Here is a 20236-nt window from a genome sequence, read left to right as displayed (position 1 = left end):
AAGCAACATTGTCTTAATTTATTTCCATTAGATCTAACATTTTCCTAATAATGATTTTTTTTAAACTCTTGTTACGTTTTCGCATATTGATTTTTAAAACTGCAATTTTAAACCTCATCAGTTATATTTAAAAGTCATCTAGGCAGTTGATGTGTACCAAACCTGTATAAGACTTTTTTTCAAATAGAATTCGGAAGTGCTGTAAAAAGTGCCTTAAAATCAAACAGCGACCTCGAAAACGTCACCCTTTTAGGGTGTACTGTGAATTATGATGGATTTTAAGAAAATGGTATTAACAGTAATTTTTTGTCCGATTTTGTTATATTGCGCCTGTACATCAGCACAGATAATAGTGACCCAGAATTACACATTATATCCGGACTTGGATAATAGATTGTTTGCTGACTTTCTTATAGGAGAATACGAATCGGCTTCTATAAGTGTATGTTCGGCTATCTGTGGGGGAAATTGTGGTTGTTTCGGATTTAACTCTCAGACCAAGAAATGTCGTCTTCATAACACGTGTTCTGAAACTGGTAACGCTGTCGTCGAGATGAAATGGAGGTACTTCCGGTCAGCCTTGTCCGGAGGGCAATCTAAAGGTATTTTATTTAAATATGGGAGAGCATTGCAATGCTTAATTTTAGATATAAAAGATAATTTTAGGATTCAGTGTATATTTTTGGTTAGATAATATTTGCTGGTGAAGCCCTCAAAGTTGTTTAAGTAATGATTTGTAGATTTAACGTATGTTCCTTTCCATGATAACCTTATAACAGTGCAGTGTGTATTCCATACAAATTGCAAACAAAACATATTCTGCAACCTCGTCTTTTGATTAAAATACTGCTCCCCCTACAGCACATTATTAAGAACAAATATTATCGAAGATCTATCATTTGCAATGCGTATGTAGATTTTTGTTTTTCTTTTCATTTTAAGGGTGAGGACAAAAAGGATATTGAAAATAGAAAATGTAAATATATTTATTTAAGACGCAACGTATATACACATGTCCTTTACAGTGTTCCTATTACACTAATAATCTTCAAGGATATTCTTAATTTAAAATCATAGTATCATGAGATGTTATTAGAAAAAGGCAGCATAACTACCTGGAGTTTTGAAAAGATATCAAATGATTATTTTTTTTTTCTTTCTTAAAGAAGAAATGTTTTAACTGTCATTTACTGAAAGTTTGATTCGTTCAACACATCTTTTGAATCAAACTTTCAGTAAATGACAGAACTATTTTTCTAAAACCGCACTCTGGTCATTGTATTATTGCAACTCCTAAATTGTACAGGGAATAAGCAAATAAAGATATAAAAGGCTAAAGTTTAAAAATTTAACAACTTATTGTTTAATTTCTTTGATCTAATTTATTCCTACATAATATTATGAAATCTTGACAAAGTGTGACTGAATAAGTAATAAATATTTAATACAGGTAATAATTTGGCCGTGGATTGTAAGGAGCTTTATGAGAGAGGACAGAGAACATCCGGTTCCTACTCAATTCATCCCAATGGTAATGTGTCCGTGGATGTTTTCTGCGATATGGAAACAGATGGTGGAGGGTGGACGGTAATCTCTTCTTTATCCACAGGATTTAATGTATTCAACACACAGGAAAATATTAAAAGAATGTTTTTGAAAATTATTTATACAAGCTACACAACATAGTTAACGGATTTAAAAACACAGATGAATTAAGTATCAATATTTTGTGCTATCCTTTGCATGCCTTCATATGCATAGCAATATATGCATAACGCGAAGCAATTTTTTAAAGAGTATGTAATGCAAAGGAATCGTGCAGTAAGCGGTATATTATAACCAAATGTGTTCCAACAAAACAGCGTATCGTTTCCTGTAGTTGTCATTGTAGCAGATAGCCACCTTATCTGATAACGTATCTGTTAATATTTAAATTGTAAACCCGCAATTCTTGAAATTAAATTTGTTATCGGACCTCAACTATGCCTATTAATTTTTAATGTCATAGTTATTTCTGGTGTTTGAGAAACTGGCATTAAAACGTGTATTTTGAGATAAATAAACAGTTTTTAATTTTAGTTTCCGTTTTTCAATTAAGTGTAATGAAAATTAAAAGGAAATGCTGATTTGTTCATGCAAACAAAACCACTACGGATTACAACATATATAATAAGGTGGCTTTGAAAATAATAGAGAAACGGAGTATTTCTTAATTTTACATTTGATCTATGTACGCTTTCCGGAAGGTAATAGGATAAACTTATCATGCATTATATGCATGTTTGTTTGTTTTTATGCCCCTGGATCGAAAGATCCCGGGGGTATATTGTTTTTGCCCTGTCTGTCTGTCTGTTGTCAACTTTAAGCTAGCCCATAACTATTGCGCTGTCAAGGGTAAGGCTTTAATATTTGACATGAGTGTTCATTATGACCTTTCCATTGGACAGAAATTTTTGATCATGTGACCTCAACTGTGACCTTTGACCTACATTTGAAAAACTTTTAACATTTGTTATAAATATTGCACTGTAGTCTACGTCCCACTCCAGAATTGTGTTACCATCGGGGGCATAGTGTTTCACAAACACATCTTGTTTGTTTTTTTATGCCCCTGGATCGAAAGATCCCGGGGGTATATTGTTTTTGTCATGTCCGTCTGTTGTCAACTTTAACCTAGCCCAAAACTATTGCGATGCAAAAAGGGTAAGGTTTTAATATTTGACATGAGTGTTCATTATGACCTTTCCATTGGACAGAAATTTTTGATCATGTGACCTCAACTGTGACCTTTGACCTACATTTGAAAAACTTTATCATTGGCCATAACTATTGCACTGTAGTCTGTCCCACTCCAGAATTGTGTTATCATCGGGGGCATAGTGTTACACAAACACTTTGTTTTGGTTTTTGTTTTGTTTTCTTTTGTTTGTTTGTGTTTTTTATTTGGTTGTCGTTGTTGTGTAACGTCCCTTTCACTCAATTTTTCACTCATATGGAGACGCCACTAGTTGCCGGTGGTGAGCTGCAAATTTAAACCTATATTCGGCACTAAAGGCCATTGAGCAGTGAGGGATCTTTTTCGTGCCAGTACCTACTGTGACACGGGACGTCGGTTTATACATTCTCTTCCGAAGGACCTGTCTCAACGTCCCGCAGTGGATTCGAACCCGCGACATAAGGATCGGCTTCTTACTCCCCGACTCTAGAGCAGACGCTCTTACCACTGCGCCAAGCGGGCGACTTTACATTGTATGTAATTGAAGAATATATACCTTCTCATATATGTTTGAACACTATATTGTTTTTTTTTCACATTTATTTCCCAGACCTTTAACGTTAAAGATGATATATAGGGCAGCTACCAGGGATGGGGCCCTGACTAAGCTCCCTCTATAATAATATATAATAGTAATCCCTACAGCACCACGCAGGATGTTTTATATCTAAATATCTATATCTAAATACAATGTCTCCCATAATTTATTCATATCATACATTCAATACAGTATATTAATGAAATTGTATAACATATATAAACATTGAATATATATCCGGATTCAATTTCGGTTCTTAATTTCTTGTTCGTACTATATTGTTATTTTATTCAGGTGATCCAAAGGCGAGTGAACGGGTCCGTCAATTTTAATCGAGATTGGGCCGACTATAAGATCGGGTTTGGAATCATACAGGAATCTTACTGGATCGGTATGAATTTTTTTTTGCTAATGTACAAATAAATACGACATTTATATTCTTTATATGCAAATTCATTCTTTTACAATATTTAGAGATTTAACGAATTTGTCAAGGCCTCCATATTATAGACATAAAGCTGCACAATTCCTGAACAGAAGAGATCTTTGTCCGTCATATTTCTCTTCATGTGTCTTCACTTCTGGAGCCCCTGTTTAAATCGTTTACTTTGACACGGCTCAGTGTAATACCGTAGGCTATCGCTTTTCAGTTTTTTTCTTGTGGGAAAGTAGCCATTGTAAATACTCATAAGCAATAAAAGTAACTGATGCGATCTTATTCCACGGTGGCAAAAAATATTAACAATGGTTATGTAAGGTAATTAACATAGTTACGTGTTGTGTCGGTATCCATCCAGCTAACTGTTGCAAGAAAGCAATCATATTAAGGAATGCGAAGGATAGAGCCTAGTGCTTACAGGGGAGATGGGAAAACTTATCAGGGCGTATTCCTTTTCACGGCTCTTGTTCAGCTTTAAAGTAACAAATCTCAAAAAGTTGCAAGTACGTGCTATTTTATTTCATAGTTCGTACTCGCTGCATTGCAGAACAGTGGACTTGTACGAATTCTCGAATCATGCAGTTTAAATACACTCTGTTGTATTGTAAGTCCCTGTTGCACATATGTGTCTTTATGTCATCCGTATTCTTATTTTATCACCTTTTGGAACTATGTCATATTCTATTCACTAGTTCTTTGTTCTTTTAAACTTTACTCTGTCCCTTTAAAACTTTTAAATAGTCTTCTTGAAAAGGTCAAGGAAAGTCCATTTTTTGATTCCTCAACACCAGAATATATAGGCTCGGATCTGTTGTTATGGATATTGCCAATCATAGGCTTTTTAAACCCCCGCGTTTTACTGAAGAAAATGCAGCTAAAACAATCCGTTTTTTCCTTAAACTTCAATATGCCAACAAAGGAATTGACGCGGTTAATATAAGTAATATCCTTAATCACAAAAGGGTCCAGTCTTGTATTCCACTATATTTCAAGTTAAAGACTACACCTTGTATTTCCTACAAATATACATCGACTATTGCTTCCAAACTTTTTAATTACAAGAAAACTTTACAGGGCCTGGATATCGAATATCTGAAGCATAATCCTCCATCGTGTTCATGTTCTTCTTCGCCCTATAACTATAGTCCTGCTGGACACGTTATTACTGGTGACGTAAATATAGTTAATAATGAGGACCTTAGATCACTAATTTTAAAAGGTCCTAAATTTAGGGAGCCTAGATCCTTCAACTGGCGTCGGAATTTCATAAATATTATGGATTCTGTAGAGGACTACGCCAAGCGATGGACCAGACATGAAAAAGAAGACCTTGACACTTTGTCAGAATGGATTAAATGTATCAGATGTATGTTAAAATCGCGCATTAAAAGATTGAGAGGCAATATGAAAACCATCTATCCTTCTGTATTCAATAATCCAGAAGTGAAAAAAGAATTAGATAGATTACATGATCAATACGTACTGGTCCCTGCTGACAAAGCAAGTAACAACATTGTCTTTGTTTGTAAGGCTCATTATATTAAATGTATTTTAGAGGAACTTGGATTTAATTCTACAAGTGGTAATCCAACTTATACTCATAGTTCCCTTTCTAAGGAAGATATTCTTCAAAATCATATGTCAGTTTTGAATATTTTTAATATTCCAAACAACCAAAATGAATTCGAATTACCATATTTATATTGGATTCCGAAACTTCATAAAAATCCTTACAAACAAAGATACATAGCGGGTTCCAGTAAATGTTCAACCAAGCCTCTATCTTTACTCCTCACTAAGATATTAACAGTGGTGAAGGAGAAACTTCAAGAGTACTGTGCAACAATATATTCGAGAAGTGGTGTAAATCAGATGTGGATACTTAAAAATTCCAAGGAACTTTTGGAAAATTTGAAATCACAAGATTTTACCAAAATCAACAGCTTAAAAACTTACGACTTTTCAACTGTGTACACAACCATTCCCCGCAATATAAAATCCAGGCTTTTTGATATCATTGACAGCTGCTTTTTCAATAAAAATTGAACTCGTAAATATACTTACCTTTTCATTGGTCATTTGCAAAATTATTTTGTTAAAAAACATTCTGATTGTTCACACAAGTACTCTGAAGTTGATATTAAAAAGATGCTTGAGTTTCTGATTGACAATATCTATGTGGCTTTTGGAGACCAGGTCTTCCAATAATCTATTGGAATTGCCATGGGTACCAATTGCGCCCCGTTATTAGCAGACCTTTTTTTGTATTCATGTGAAGCAGAATTTGTCCAAAATCTTGTACCTGAAAAGAAGAAAACACTTGCTGTGGCCTTCAACTCGACATTTAGATATATCGACGACGTATTGTCAATTAACAATGGCTATTTCCATTCTTAAATCGATACGATATATCCTTGTGAACTTGAGATAAAAGATACCACAGAGTCTGACACATCTGTTTCATATTTGGATATTTTACTTGAAAAAGACGTTAATGGTAATCTAACAACCAAGCTTTATGATAAACGTGATGACTTTAACTTTTCAATCGTCAACTTCCCTTACTTATGCAGCAATATACCTTCATCACCTGCATAGTATATATCTCTTAGTTGATTCGATACGCCAGAGCATGCTCTACGTATGTACAATTTCTAAAACGAGGTAAATTATTGACAAATAAGTTGATGAAACAAGAATATCAGCTGTCTCGTTTAAAGTCATCATTTCGTAAGTTCTATGGTCGATACAATGACCTTGTCAGCAAATACAATTTATCATTGAGTCAAATGCTGACTGACGTTTTTCATACAAATTGTTAGGCCATTATTTACACACTGAATTGTCGACGGATTTTTCCGTTATTTCCCGATCATGACAAGGAGCACACGGCGGGTGTGACCGGTCGGCAGGGGATGCTCACTCCTCCATGGCACCTGATCCCACCTCTGATGTTTGGAGGTCCGTGTTTGCTCTGCTCCTATTTTGTATTGATTAATGGACTTTTGAGCTTGAATACTGTTCGTTATCTCCATATATTTCATGCATGCAAATATTTTTATAACAATTGTTTCCAATAAAGTAAATTACATTATAGAAACAGTTAATCAGTCTCTGTATCATGATGATTAATAATAAATTCTAAGGGAAGTCACTCAAAATAGAAGAACGGTGCTGGTATATCTGTGTCTTGTTTCTATATTTGCAGTTGTAGCCATAATATCTAGATGTCATAGGAAATGAGGATAAAATAATGTATATAATACATAAACTTTATGAAATAAATTGGTTTTGGAGTTAATAGTATGGTGAAAAATTATGTAAGTCTTTTTATCAACATTTTACATTGGAAATGCATTGAGAATTGTAAAAACATTGATTTCACAAAATCAAAATCAAAATAAAAAAAAAAAAAGATTACTAGTATGTGGCTGTACCAAAATATAACATGTTTAGTACCATTACACAAAATCAAGAGTTCTAGAAAAATTCTAAGCAAGGAACCTTGCCAATGTCCTTAAAATTTAGATACTTGTATCTACCTGTACATATGAGGAATATAAAACATCCAAAGCAGACCTGCCTACCCTATTACTGCAGAGGTGTAATCTTTCGGTGACAAAGGCTTAATAATAATTATTCTTGATCTATTATGATGTCCAATTTGATTCTATATTAATAAAATTTGACTCTTTTTCTTGGATATCATAAAATAAAGGACACAAAAATTATTTTTCTGTAGAGCATTCACATCCTAATATCGCGGCATATCCTCATTTTCTACCTCTTCGATGGCTAATTTGGTCGGTAGCTTGCATATCACAACTTGTTCAATCTTCACATATTACTATAATCGTGCAAATCCAAGACATATTTCCATCTGCTTGATTCTTCTTTTAAATTTTCGGCACATGCTGCGTGTTAAGGTTTAGAGGTCATCTTAGTTACGACAAACTCTTATAGAACTACTAGTATAAACAACGCGGAAGGGAAGGCAGGTTTACGAAATGTACTAAACTCTAGTGCTGCAAATTATTCTATTATATGGTGAAATAGTTTTAAAAAGGTTAAATATAATTGTGTTTGAACACTTTCTGAAATGTATTTTTCAGGAAATGATGTCATCCACCAACTTACCAAGGGAAATCATTCCTCTTTATATCTGTCCATCACGCTTCACAATGGTACAACAATGAATGAAGTGTACGAAATCTTCTCTTTGTCTGACGAGACAAATAAATACCGTCTGTTTCTAGGAGGGACAGCAACAGGTACTCTAGGTATGTAAGGAGAGACAAAGTACTTATTCTGTGGGATAATTATGTAATATAATGCGAACACCAACTGAGAACTTAACGTATCATATGAAGAAAAAATTCGGACCTTGTACATTTATTCAAAAGAATCCCCCCCCCCCCGAAAACTCAATACCCACTCTTCTTAAAAGATTGGAAATGGCAGCCCAGAATATCTGTTCTCGCGATATCCAAATAAAAGTTCACTAATAATAAAGAAAGAACTTTGATACTATTGAAATTGCAAACAGAAAGTAGATTGAACAGTCTTTGTTAGATGTGCACTTTTAGAAATGCATGTAACATACCTCATGTTACATCACAATACAGTACTACTAAACATCTCCTGCGGCTAGAAGAGGCAGATGAAAGTGATAAAAAAAATTTCGGTCGCCCAAACTGTAGTACTTCACCGTAATACCAGGGATATTCGTAAAATTACTTCCAGAAAACTGAAATTTTCTTACAGACAGATTTGTAATGTAATTTTATATCATAGCTCCCGTAGATTTAAGGAAAGTTCTCTAACCTGGAAATTTGATCTCAAAATCGTTCGGGGTCTTATTATGTCATGGTATGGCAAAAAGTTTTACTGAGAAAGTTTAAGGGTTTTTGATAGATCACGAATCGAATGATTGACTGACAGGCAGATGGAATGACGGAAGGACACGGGTCCAAAATTAATATTCCCTTCTTAAAGTAAAAGCTAAAACAAATCAGCAGAAACCAATAATAGATAAATCAACAAGAGGCCCACGGGCCTTATAGGTCACCTGAGTATCGTGTAACAACTTTCCAACAATTGAATTTGGTTTGTATTTTGCACCAGAGGCCATGTAATTCACAATTTTGAAAGAGGCACTATTGCTCATCATAACTATACAGTTAGCATGCTTTATCAAAGGTGAATGGTAAAGGGGAATAACTTCTCTCAGTAGAATACAAATTAATAGAGCCCTGCCCAGGACCAGAATGCTTAGACGAATGGTGCAGATGTTTAAAAATCTGGTAGAAATACGCTTACTCATATCATTTAAACTTTTACTCAGTTTGCTTCCGATATGCCCAGAAGCAGAGAAGAATTTCACAGGTACAATGCATTTTCACTACAGATTCAACAAAGCCTTACCCTAACACCAGAACCCAAGACCAAGGGTCAAGAAAATTACAGATTTGGAAGAGTTACCCTCATCATCATTACTATGGACTTCAAAGAATTAACACTTTTCCACTATATTATCAAAAGCCCCCCCCCCCCTCGTTATGCCAGAACCCCTGACCCTAGGACCACAAGATTTAAAAATTCTGTTCGAAGCTCCCATTTTCATCATAGCTAAGCAATTTATTTATCAGCTCGATACTAAGGAGCCGACAGGATTAATTAATGATTAATTAATAGAATTAATGCTTTTTCACTATATAATCAATAGAGCCCCCCCCCCCCTCCTCAAGAACCCCAAAAACTGAGGCGATATATTTAAAAATTTTGGAAGAGGAATCCTTGTCTATCATAATCATGCACTTAGTTTGTTTAAATAATCTCCAGTAGCAGAGAAGAAGATTTTCAAAGAATCAATGCATTTTCACTATATAATCAATAGAGCCCCGCCCTAACACCAGAACCCCTAACCCTGGGGCCATGAAATTCACAAATTTTGGAAAAGGCATCCTTATGCATCATAACCATGCACTTAGTTTGTTTAAATAGTCTCCAGTAGCAGAGAAGAAGATTTTCAAAGAATCAATGCATTTTCACTATATAATCAATAGAGCACCGCCCTAACACCAGAACCCCTGACCCTGGGGCCATGAAATTCACAATTTTTGAAAAGGCATCCTTATGCATCATAACCATGCACTTAGTTTGTTTAAATAATACCCAGGAGCAGAGAAGAAGATTTTCAAAGAATTAAAGCATTTTCACTATATAATCAATAGAGCCCCGCCCTAACACCAGAACCCCTGACCCAGGGGCCATGGCTTTCACAATTGTGGAAGAGGCCCACCTCCTCATCATAACTATGTACTTAGTTTATCACCTTAATGCCCAGGAGCAGAGGAGAAAATTTTCAAAGAATTAATGCTTTTTCACAATATAGTCAATAGAGCCCCGCACTAACACCAGAACCCCTGCCCCTGGGGCCATGAATTTCACAATTTTGGAAGAGGCACTCTTGCTCATCATAACTATGTACTTAGTTACTGAATTTAATACCCAGGAGCAGAGAAGAAGATTTTCAAAGAATTAATGTATTTTCACTATATAATCAATAGAGCCCCGCCCTAACACCAGAACCCCTTATCCAGAGGCCATGAAATTCACAATTTTGGAAGAGGCACTCTTGTTCATCCTAACTATGTACTTAGTTACTGAATTTGATACCCAGGAGCAGAGAAGAAGATTTTCAATGAATTAATGCATTTTCACTATATAATCAATAGAGCCCCGCCCTTACACCAGAACCCCTGCCCCTGGGGCCATGAATTTCACAATTTTAGAAGAGGCACTCTTACTCATCATAACTATATACTTAGTTTATTTAATAGCCAGGAGCAGAGAAGAAGATTTTCAAAGAATTAATGCATTTTCACTATATAATCAATAGAGCCCCGCCCTAACACCAGAATCCCAGACCCTGGGGCCATGAATTTCACAATTTTGGAAGAGGCACTCTTACTCATCATTACTATATACTTAGTTAGTTTATTTAATACCCAGGAGCAGAGAAGAAGATTTTCAAAGAAATAATGCACTTTCACTATATGATCTATATAGCCCCGCCCTAGCACCAGAACCCCTGACCCTGGGGCCATGAATTTCACAATTTTGGTAGAGGACTCAATGCTCATTACAATGATGCCAACAGTTTGACTGCTTGATGTCCAGGAGTAAAGAAGAAGATTTTTAAAGATTGCATTAATTTTGGTGGTTTTAGCCCCACCCCTCAGGCCCCAGGGGGGCAGGGACCATGAAATTCACAATTTTTGATCCCCTTCACCCATAGATACTATATGCCAAATTTGGTTGAAATTGGTTGAGCGGTTCCAGAGAAGAAGCTAAAAATGTTCAAAAGTTTACGACCGACGAACGACGTACGACGACGGACGAAAACGGATAGCAATAGGTCACTTGAGTAAACTCAGGATAATGATAATGAAAGAAAGAGTAGGATTACATATTGTGTACTTAATTAAATATATTCATGTGTGGATACAGCTTTGAATCATAAACTGTAGGTCGAAGTGAGCTCTGTAATGTTTCCATACCTTCCTTTACATAGTGATTGAGTAACTACAATGTAAGAATCTAAATTGATTAGAAATGTCCATTTCAGTGAAATTATGATCTTATACCATGTATGGGTCTTTTTAATGTAAATCGTGTTGGGTATGCAGAGTTGTATAGTTTTCAAGTAATTGATTATGTCGTTTTTCTGTTATAATTGTAACAACCATTTGATTTGTATTCATCGACATCTTTTGCCTTTTACAAATTCAGTTAAAAATCAAATAACTTTTAGCATTGAATGCATACCATGATATTGAACTAAGTCTGGAAAATTTGGAATCGATTTTGGAAACTTGAGAGAACATTGCAATTGGTAGAATTTCTCGGATGAGTAGGTTTCGGCATTATTACACATCAATTAAAATGTGTATGTCGATAGTAAATCACACATTTACATAATGTCGCGTCATTCTCTGTTCATTATGTGTTCAATCTATACATCATACTGCAAGTAAATGTGTTTTTCTTAATGGAAAAATAATTCATTAACATTCTCTTGTTTTAATATTGCAACATCGATTCCCTTATGATTCAAGGTGGTAGAAGTATCCGGTTATAAAAAGAGAATTCAACTTTCATTTTAATTTACTTAAATTATAAATATACATCCAAATACATTGAAATGCATTATATTTTCTTGGGGGCCGGAGTATCGGCACTATCCAGCCTGTGTAAATTAATTTGCGAAAATGAAATAATTTTAACAATGTTCTAAACTTGTTTCTAGTTTCGTATTTCTGATAATGATTTGGTAGTCTAAACATACGAGTCGTGCAACTCAAGAAAGTCTCCCGAAGGTGGTACTAGGAGGAATTAATATGTGTAAACTTTCGTGTATTAAAAGACTTTTATTGACACATCTTGTAAGGAAAACAACTACCATTAAATGAAAAAGAATTTCGTTTAAAATACAGTCATTTATGAACTACTTTCTATCGTAAATTTTGCATGAAAGAAAATAAATTTTAACGATATATTTTTGTCATTTAAAATTACATTATTCCATATTGACAAAATTAATATAATTTTAAATTAAATTATCACGAAGAGAGGAGTTAAGAAAATTTTTCTAGTTCTTAGATATAAACCAATCCCCATTGAATTAAAACCGATTCCGATCAAAATAAATGCAAAATTAACAAGCAATCAAAAGAAATGCAAATGTCACAGGTAAACATTTTATGATGAAAACCAAGTGTTCTGTAAGCCACATTATAACAAAAATTTCCAGATTAATTATATTTGTTGTTCTCTTTTTTATATAACTTCGGTCGGGATAGATTTAATTTGGATAAATTGTTTAAAACTTTACAAATTCGTCACTGATTTTTTTCCTCCTGTTCCTAACATATTTATTGACTGATTAAACAAGTTTTACTTTGAATTCATTATAAAATGAGGATAAAGTATACAGATTGAAATGTATTGCATTTTAGAATGTATCGATAATGGGATAACTAATTCATAAAGTCATCACTTGTTTCACAATTTAGACCACCGATTTTTTTTCTTGAAAACTGTTATAGTTTTCATATTCCTTAATATAACGAAAGATACGGGTTTATAATATAATAAATATATTTAATGACATATCTAGTTTTTAAGTAACCTATTTCATATAAAACAATTTAAAAAGAAGTAGTGAATTTTAACCAGCATGTTGACCTTAATATTAAGCACTTGCTAAAATAGAACATTAACACCACTCTAAAAAAAATTATGTCGTAATGTGTAAGTACTTGCTTTAATAAAAGTTTTTGATATCTTAAACTGTAATTTTTTCAATCCTGAGTCCAAGCATTTTGCCGGAATATTGGTTCTGAAAAACGCATCGCAATGCATTTTTGTCAACTAACCGCAATACATCTGGATATCGGTATTATTGCACATTCGTGTTTTAGTGTGATATTTGTATTACATTACAGGAGACAACATGTTAAATACAGGGTCCAGCGGTAAGGACCTGTCTGGCATGGCGTTCAGTACACGTGATCGGGATGACGACTTGATCACGGGAAACTGCGCGGAATACAACAAAGGAGGGTGGTGGTTCAACAGCTGCCATAACGCCTTTCTTAACGGACCCTGGGCCTCAGACACCTGGAACAGACCGTGGTACCCAACGATCAGTAATGGCGCGAACATCGTGGAAACGAAAATGATGATAAAACAACGTTAACTATTCTCCAAAAACCTCGAATATGCCGCTGTAGGGGGCCAAACATCACTGAAACGAGAATTTTGATAACAGAGCGCTAAAAAATTACCTACATGTATTTTAAGCAGCCATTTACATGTTGTTAACTATCAATTATCTAGTTGCTTTAAGGATGACGTTTTCAGGTGACAAAAACTTCCACAAAGTATTTGGAATGAACAGACACCTATAGTATATTATAGGCCTTTGATTGTAGTATTATTATTCACTTTCAAATAACTGGATCTGACAGTTACCTATATTTCATGCTAGTGGTCCTTGAGTATTTCTCGGAATATGCCTCAATTTTTTTCAATTTGACTAATATTTTCTTTATTGACAAAATATAACAAGTAAAAAAAAACTTTAGAAAATGAAATATAATAAAAATGGAATAATTCTAGCTATGCTAAATGTAAATAAACAATAAGAGTTTGAACGATAAACTTCTAAATTAATCCAGTCAGAGTTTCAACTATTGATTTTCTAAAAGGTCTGAAAAAATGACAAAAATTTGAATGATATGAAATCTCAACTATTTAAAGCCATAGTTTACTATATGCATTATTCTACTGCTATTAAACATATATCAAAATCTAGAGATACGTTGTTTGGAATTGTTTTAGTTATATTTTTGATATTCTTCATGAAATGCCATTCAATTGTTTTTTTTAATAATACATGGGCTTTGACACACAGTATTTGCAAAATTATGTAAAAACACATAAAAAAAAACTATCAGAATAACATCGCAAGAAAAAATGTTTTGTTAAATAATTGAAGAAAAGTAAAAATTAAATCCGAATTTTCTCTGCATTACTATGAATTTACCTCTGTCTCTGCATATTTTCTTCAAACAGTAAAAAATTAAATTTTCAGGGGCCTGTTGATTTATAAGATGGTTATTTTGTTCATTTAGAACAGTTTGTAATTTTGGCAGTGAAGGAGAAACTTCAGGAATACCGTACAACAACGTACTTGTGAAGTGGTGTTATTCAGATTTGGATTAAAAAAAAAAAAAAAAAAAAAAAAAAATACGATCAGAAAATTTAACCAAAATCAGAAGCACCAAACTGACGATTTTTCACAAATTTATTCAACACTCTTGAGATAAATTAAAGTCCATGCATTTAAGAGATCAGAGACATTTGCTTTTTCAATAAAAATGAATGTGGTAAAATCTATTTATTTGTCAATAGTCATCTGCATACTCATTTTGTTAAAAAAAAAATAATTCTACACACAAATAATCCGAAGTTAAAATTAAAAAGATGCTTGCGTTTCTTATTGACAATATCTATGTTGTTTTTTGAGACCAGCTCTTCCAACAATTTGTTTGGACACCCATGGAAACTTATTGTGCCCCATTATTACAGACTTCTTTTTGTATTCATAGAAAGCAGAATTTATTCGCAAACATCCACAGGAAAAGAAAAAGTCTCTTGCTGTGGGGTTCAATTCGGCATTTAGATATATCGACAACGTTTAATCAATTCACAATACTCATTTTCATTTCTATGTTGATATACCATTATCACCGGCATATAGAATGAACGTCTACCAATTAATTCAATACGGAAGAGCTTGTTCTACGTACAAATAATTTCAAAATACGGCAAGCTATCGACAAATACGTTAATCAGGCACTACTGTAATGATTTTCCCCTTAGATTCAAAAAAAATCCCCTGACGTTCCCCTGTCTGTCCCTGACATTTTCCTGTCTCCCCTGACTTTCTCCTATGATCCCCTGTCGTTGTCCCTGACTACCCTGTCTACTCCCTGACGTCCCCTGACTTTGCCCCTGTTACCACTGTCTAACCCCTGATGTCCCCTGACATTCCCTGACGTCCCTGTCAACTCCCTGATGTCCCCTGACTATGCTCCTGACCACCCTGTCGATTCCCTGTCGTCCCCTGACATTCATTTTGACCCAGAAAAGTGGTTAAAATATGTTTTTGTTGCTATTTACTTGTGAGAAAAACGTTACTCTTGGGAATTCTTAAGTTTTGTGAAAATATATATTTAGTCAATTGTTATTTGTTTGAATATCTTGAGTAATTTATTTCTTAATATGATTGTATTTGATTGTTTTAGTGCAGTACATGTAGCTTTTAGATAAATTTTAAGGAGAATAAATGCCATTTACTTTAAAAAGAATGAATTACAAATTTATTGCGTCTTGTCATGAATGGCAAGTAAATATATCTATATTTATTTATATGTTAATCTATATATCCACATTTATTTATTTATTTATTTGTTTTATCTATTTACTGACTAATTCATTAATTAAATCTTTTCATATATTTCTTTTTAGATATATTTTCTTTATTGAATTATTAATTGATTGATTAATATTATATATTTATTTTGTTTTTGATTCATTTTATTTTAATTAATTAATTAATTCTATTTTATTCAATTCATTTGTGAGTTTCGCATAAACAGTCGAAAGGTAAAAGAAAATATGCTTCAAAGTATCTTTTAAGCATATTTACATTTCTTTTAATTCTTTCAATTTCACGATGGGTATCAAAATAATTGTCTTCTTACACACAATCTGAATTCGGAATTTGTTTTATTGCTTCTTTTACTTTGATAAAAAATAAAAATGTTCCTCGAAAACTGTCACGGTTGTGAGAGTAGTTTCGAGCTGTTGATTGTTGACCAGTGACTCTGGGTACACAGACCAGACACCTATTGTTCTTTGACTGAACACTATACACTGTTTATTTTGTGGCAGCACGACCGTATCCACTCTGCAGGTGTTATTTCTTTCACAACCGTGACAAGTTTTTGAGGAAATTTTTGTTTTACCAAAGTAAAAGGGAACAATAAAACAAATTCCAGATTCAGATTGTGCGTAATGAGACGATGATTTTGATACCCATCATGAAATTAAAAGAATTAAAAGTAATTTGAATATGCTTAAAAAAGAGTTTGAAGCAAATTTGTTTTCCTCGGAGACTGTTTATGAATAACTACATGTACACAAATTGAATTAAATAAAAATTAATCAATCAATTAAAATAAAGGAAATAAATGAAATAAAATAAAATAAATAAAAAATTTAAATAAATTAATTTATCTATTAAAAATTAAATAAAACAAATATGTAAAAATAAATTTGATGGATAAAATTAATAAATGAATGAAAAAATAAATAGATAAATAAACGGACAAAGAAATAAATAAAAAAAAAGATACATCAATAAATTAAATTCAATTAAATTAATAAATTTACTCAAGATACTTCAAGCAAATAATTACATACAAAATCAATATTCCTAATTATTTTTTTTTTACTTATTTATTTGTATATTTTTCTATTTATTTATTTTTTATCTATCTGTTTATTTATTTATTTAATCTATTCATTTTTTTCTTTCAAATATTTGTTTTATTCAATTATTAATTAATTAATGTTATTTCCTTCTTTACTTATTTTGTTATTCATTTTATTCTAATTAATTATTTTTTTTAATTCCTATTTATTTGTGTAGTTCCCCATAAACAGTCTTATGGATAAACAAACGATGCTTCAAACTATTTAAGGCATATTTACATTTCTTTTAATTCTTTTAATTTCATGATGGGTATCAAAAAAATCGTCTAATTACACACAATCTGAATTCGGAATTTGTTTTATTGCTTCTTTTACTTTGTTACAAAAAATAAAAATGTTCCTCGAAAACTGTCACGGTTGTGAAAGTAATTCTGAGCTGTTGATTGTTGACCAGTGACTCTGGGTACACAGACCAGACACCTATTGTTCTTTTGACTGAACACTATACACTGTTTATTTTGTGGCAGCACGACCGTATCCACTCTGCAGGTGTTATTTCTTTCACAACCGTGACAAGTTTTTGAGGAAATTTTTGTTTTACCAAAGTAAAAGGGAACAATAAAACAAATTCCAGATTCAGATTGTGCGTAATGAGACGATGATTTTGATACCCATCATGAAATTAAAAGAATTAAAAGTAATTTGAATATGCTTAAAAAAGAGTTTGAAGCAAATTTGTTTTACCCGGACACTGTATATGAAGAACTACACAAATTGAATTAAATTTATTTAATCAATAAATTAAAATAATTGAATTGAATAAAATAAAATAAATAAAAAATTTAAATAAATCCATTTGTTTTTTGATAATTAAATAAAACAAATAAGTAAAAATAAATTGATAAATTGAATAAAAAAAATATATATATAAATGGAAAAAAAAGAATAGATAAATAAGCAGACAAATTGATAAATAAACAGATACATGAATTAATAAAATCAATAAACAAATAAATAAATAAACAGATAAATAGCGGCATTTATCCTTATTAAGATTTATCTGAAAAGCTAGTAATAACCAATAAAATAATATTTTGAAAGAATTCTCTAAAGATATTTCAAACAGAAAAACTAATGATTAAATCTACATTTTCACAAAACTTGAAAATTGCTAGGAGTAAGGTATCGATTTTCTCACAAGTAAATAGCAACAAAAACATATTTTAACCACTTTTCTGGGTCAAAATGAATGTCAGGGGACGACAGGGAATCGACAGGGTGGTCAGGGGCTTAGTCAGGGGACATCAGGGAGTTGACAGGGACGTCAGGGAATGTCAGGGGACATCAGGGGTTAGACAGTGGTAACAGGGGCAAAGTCAGGGGACGTCAGGGAGTAGACAGGGTAGTCAGGGACAACGACAGGGGATCATAGGAGGAAGTCAGGGGGAGACAGGGAAATGTCAGCGACAGACAGGGGAACGTCAGGGGATTTTTTGGAATCTAAGGGGAAAATCATTACAGTAGTGAGGGTTCTCCATGAGCTGTTTTCCTATTTTCCGCAAAACTGTAACGATTCAAGTCAGAACATAAATTCTCTCTAACTGAAACTTTAATTAAATAAATCTACCGTCTTTCAATTTTTAAGGGAGATCACTTAGTTATCTCTTAATTAGGGCACTTTGTCTTGCTTCACCTTGCATATTCAATTATCTCCTAGACCCTCGCTGGACTTTACACATGAAGGAACAAAGACAAATAATTTGTTTTCACACTTCCTTGTACAAGTAACCGTGTAATTGCTAGTTGCATTTTTAAATATTATTTAAAAATTAAAAAAAAATATTATAATATATGTCTTTATACTTCAGAACCACGTCTCTAAATTATGTTGGCATTAAAAGTATTTTACTATTCTAAAGTTTCTTTTTTTAAATTCGTAAATTCGACCAACTGACAAAAATCACGGCAAATTTACTTTTAAAGTGGGGAAGTAGATCGATTTTATCGACCAGAATTCCTCTGCTTATTTTTTTAAAGCTGTTTGTTGGGGGGGGGGGTTACAGTTGGTTTGTCTTACAGTACATTGTATAATTATACATTATTATATGGAAAAAATTCTAATTGTTTAAATAGCCTTTCCATTAATTTTTTTTATTAATTTGTACGACCATACCATTTGTATAATGAATTGGTGATTTAAAAAAGGTGTGTGTGTGTGTGTGCGTGTGCGCTTTTGTAATTATAATAAACAGTGGTTCGGCGGCGAATTTGATCGCGAAAATACCGCGGATATTAGTGGTTCACGTTAAGTCTGCAACACAGTTAAATCTCAAATGATGGAGACCCTGACGTTAATAATACAAGGATATCAGCGTTCTTGTTTGAAGTCAACATTTTACAATTTCTATGGTAAATACAATAACCTTGTCAACAAATAAAATCCATCATTAAGTCGAATTGGACTGAAGTTTTTAATTCAGTTTTTGGCCCATGATTTTCACACTGAATTGTCTACGGATATTCCTATTTACTCGATCATGGCTAGGAATACACGGCGGGTCAACAGGGGAAGCACACTGTTCCTTAACACGCGATCTCGCCTTTGTTTTTAGAGGTCTATGTTGGCTCTGCTCACAATTTTTATTGTTTAAGGAGGTTGGATCCTGCCATCAAAAGTAATGACAATTTTTTATCAAGTATATTTTTAGAATTTATATACATAGCTTAATTAAAAATCAAAACAAAAAATGGGGGTAAATGCGCTTCTTTTAGCGCTACAGAGCATTTAGTTTGACCTTTTTGCACTGTAAATACGTCTTACACATAAATCAATTTTTAAAGTTTTTCCTCCAATATTTTTTTTTTCAAATAAATTATGGGAACAAACATAGTATTATTTCGTCTGGAATAGACACATTAAAATTTGTGACAACAACAAAAAATTTAAATTACTTCGCATGTTCAATTATTTGACCTTTTTGCACTCAAAAAATTTCCTTTTTCTGGCATTAAAAATTTAACAAGCAAAAAAATCATTTGAAAGTAATAACATTTAACTGAATTTGAGAAGAATGGTTAAAAGTATTTTATATATTCAGAAAAGAACATTAAAAGTGGGGGTATGTGATGTTAATTTTAAGATATTACTAAAATTGTGCTAATTTGATGCTTAAATTAGGGCTATTTTTTTCTGTATTTTCACAATATATTTGCTGTATTTATCAAATATGATGATAGAATTCATGACAGTTTATTTAATATAAAATTTAGGACCAGCGTAAAACAGTTTACGACACAGAATAAACATGTGTGCAGACTGCATGGAAAAATAGGAATTCAAACTTAAAACTTTGAAAGACAAAAAAATGATCATTTTCTTCTAAAAAAAAAATTCCGCCACAAAATATAGTTTCTC

General features: G+C 32.8%; 1 protein-coding gene and 1 long non-coding RNA gene across 2 annotated transcripts in view; both read left to right on the top strand.

The window, feature by feature from the left end:
- LOC133199056 (uncharacterized) overlaps positions 1–20236 on the top strand; it is a 536473-nt gene that overhangs the window by 124068 nt on the left and 392169 nt on the right. The gene's annotated exons all lie outside the window — the stretch shown is intronic.
- On the top strand, positions 1546–13619 carry LOC133198775 (ficolin-1-like). The gene is made up of 4 exons (XM_061334772.1): positions 1546–1587; positions 3609–3705; positions 7866–8033; positions 13263–13619. Exons 1-4 carry the CDS (start codon positions 1561–1563, stop codon positions 13514–13516), a joined length of 546 nt encoding a protein of 181 aa, XP_061190756.1. The 5' UTR covers positions 1546–1560; the 3' UTR covers positions 13517–13619.

The sequence above is a fragment of the Saccostrea echinata genome, unplaced genomic scaffold (genome assembly GCF_033153115.1).
Source record: "Saccostrea echinata isolate AGI-Se365-2 ecotype Australia unplaced genomic scaffold, CSIRO_AGI_Sech_v1 ptg000033l, whole genome shotgun sequence".
NCBI classification, from domain to species: Eukaryota; Metazoa; Mollusca; class Bivalvia; order Ostreida; family Ostreidae; genus Saccostrea; species Saccostrea echinata.
The sequence above is the reverse complement of the archived record's forward strand: the minus strand, read 5'-3'. Positions and strand labels throughout refer to the sequence as shown.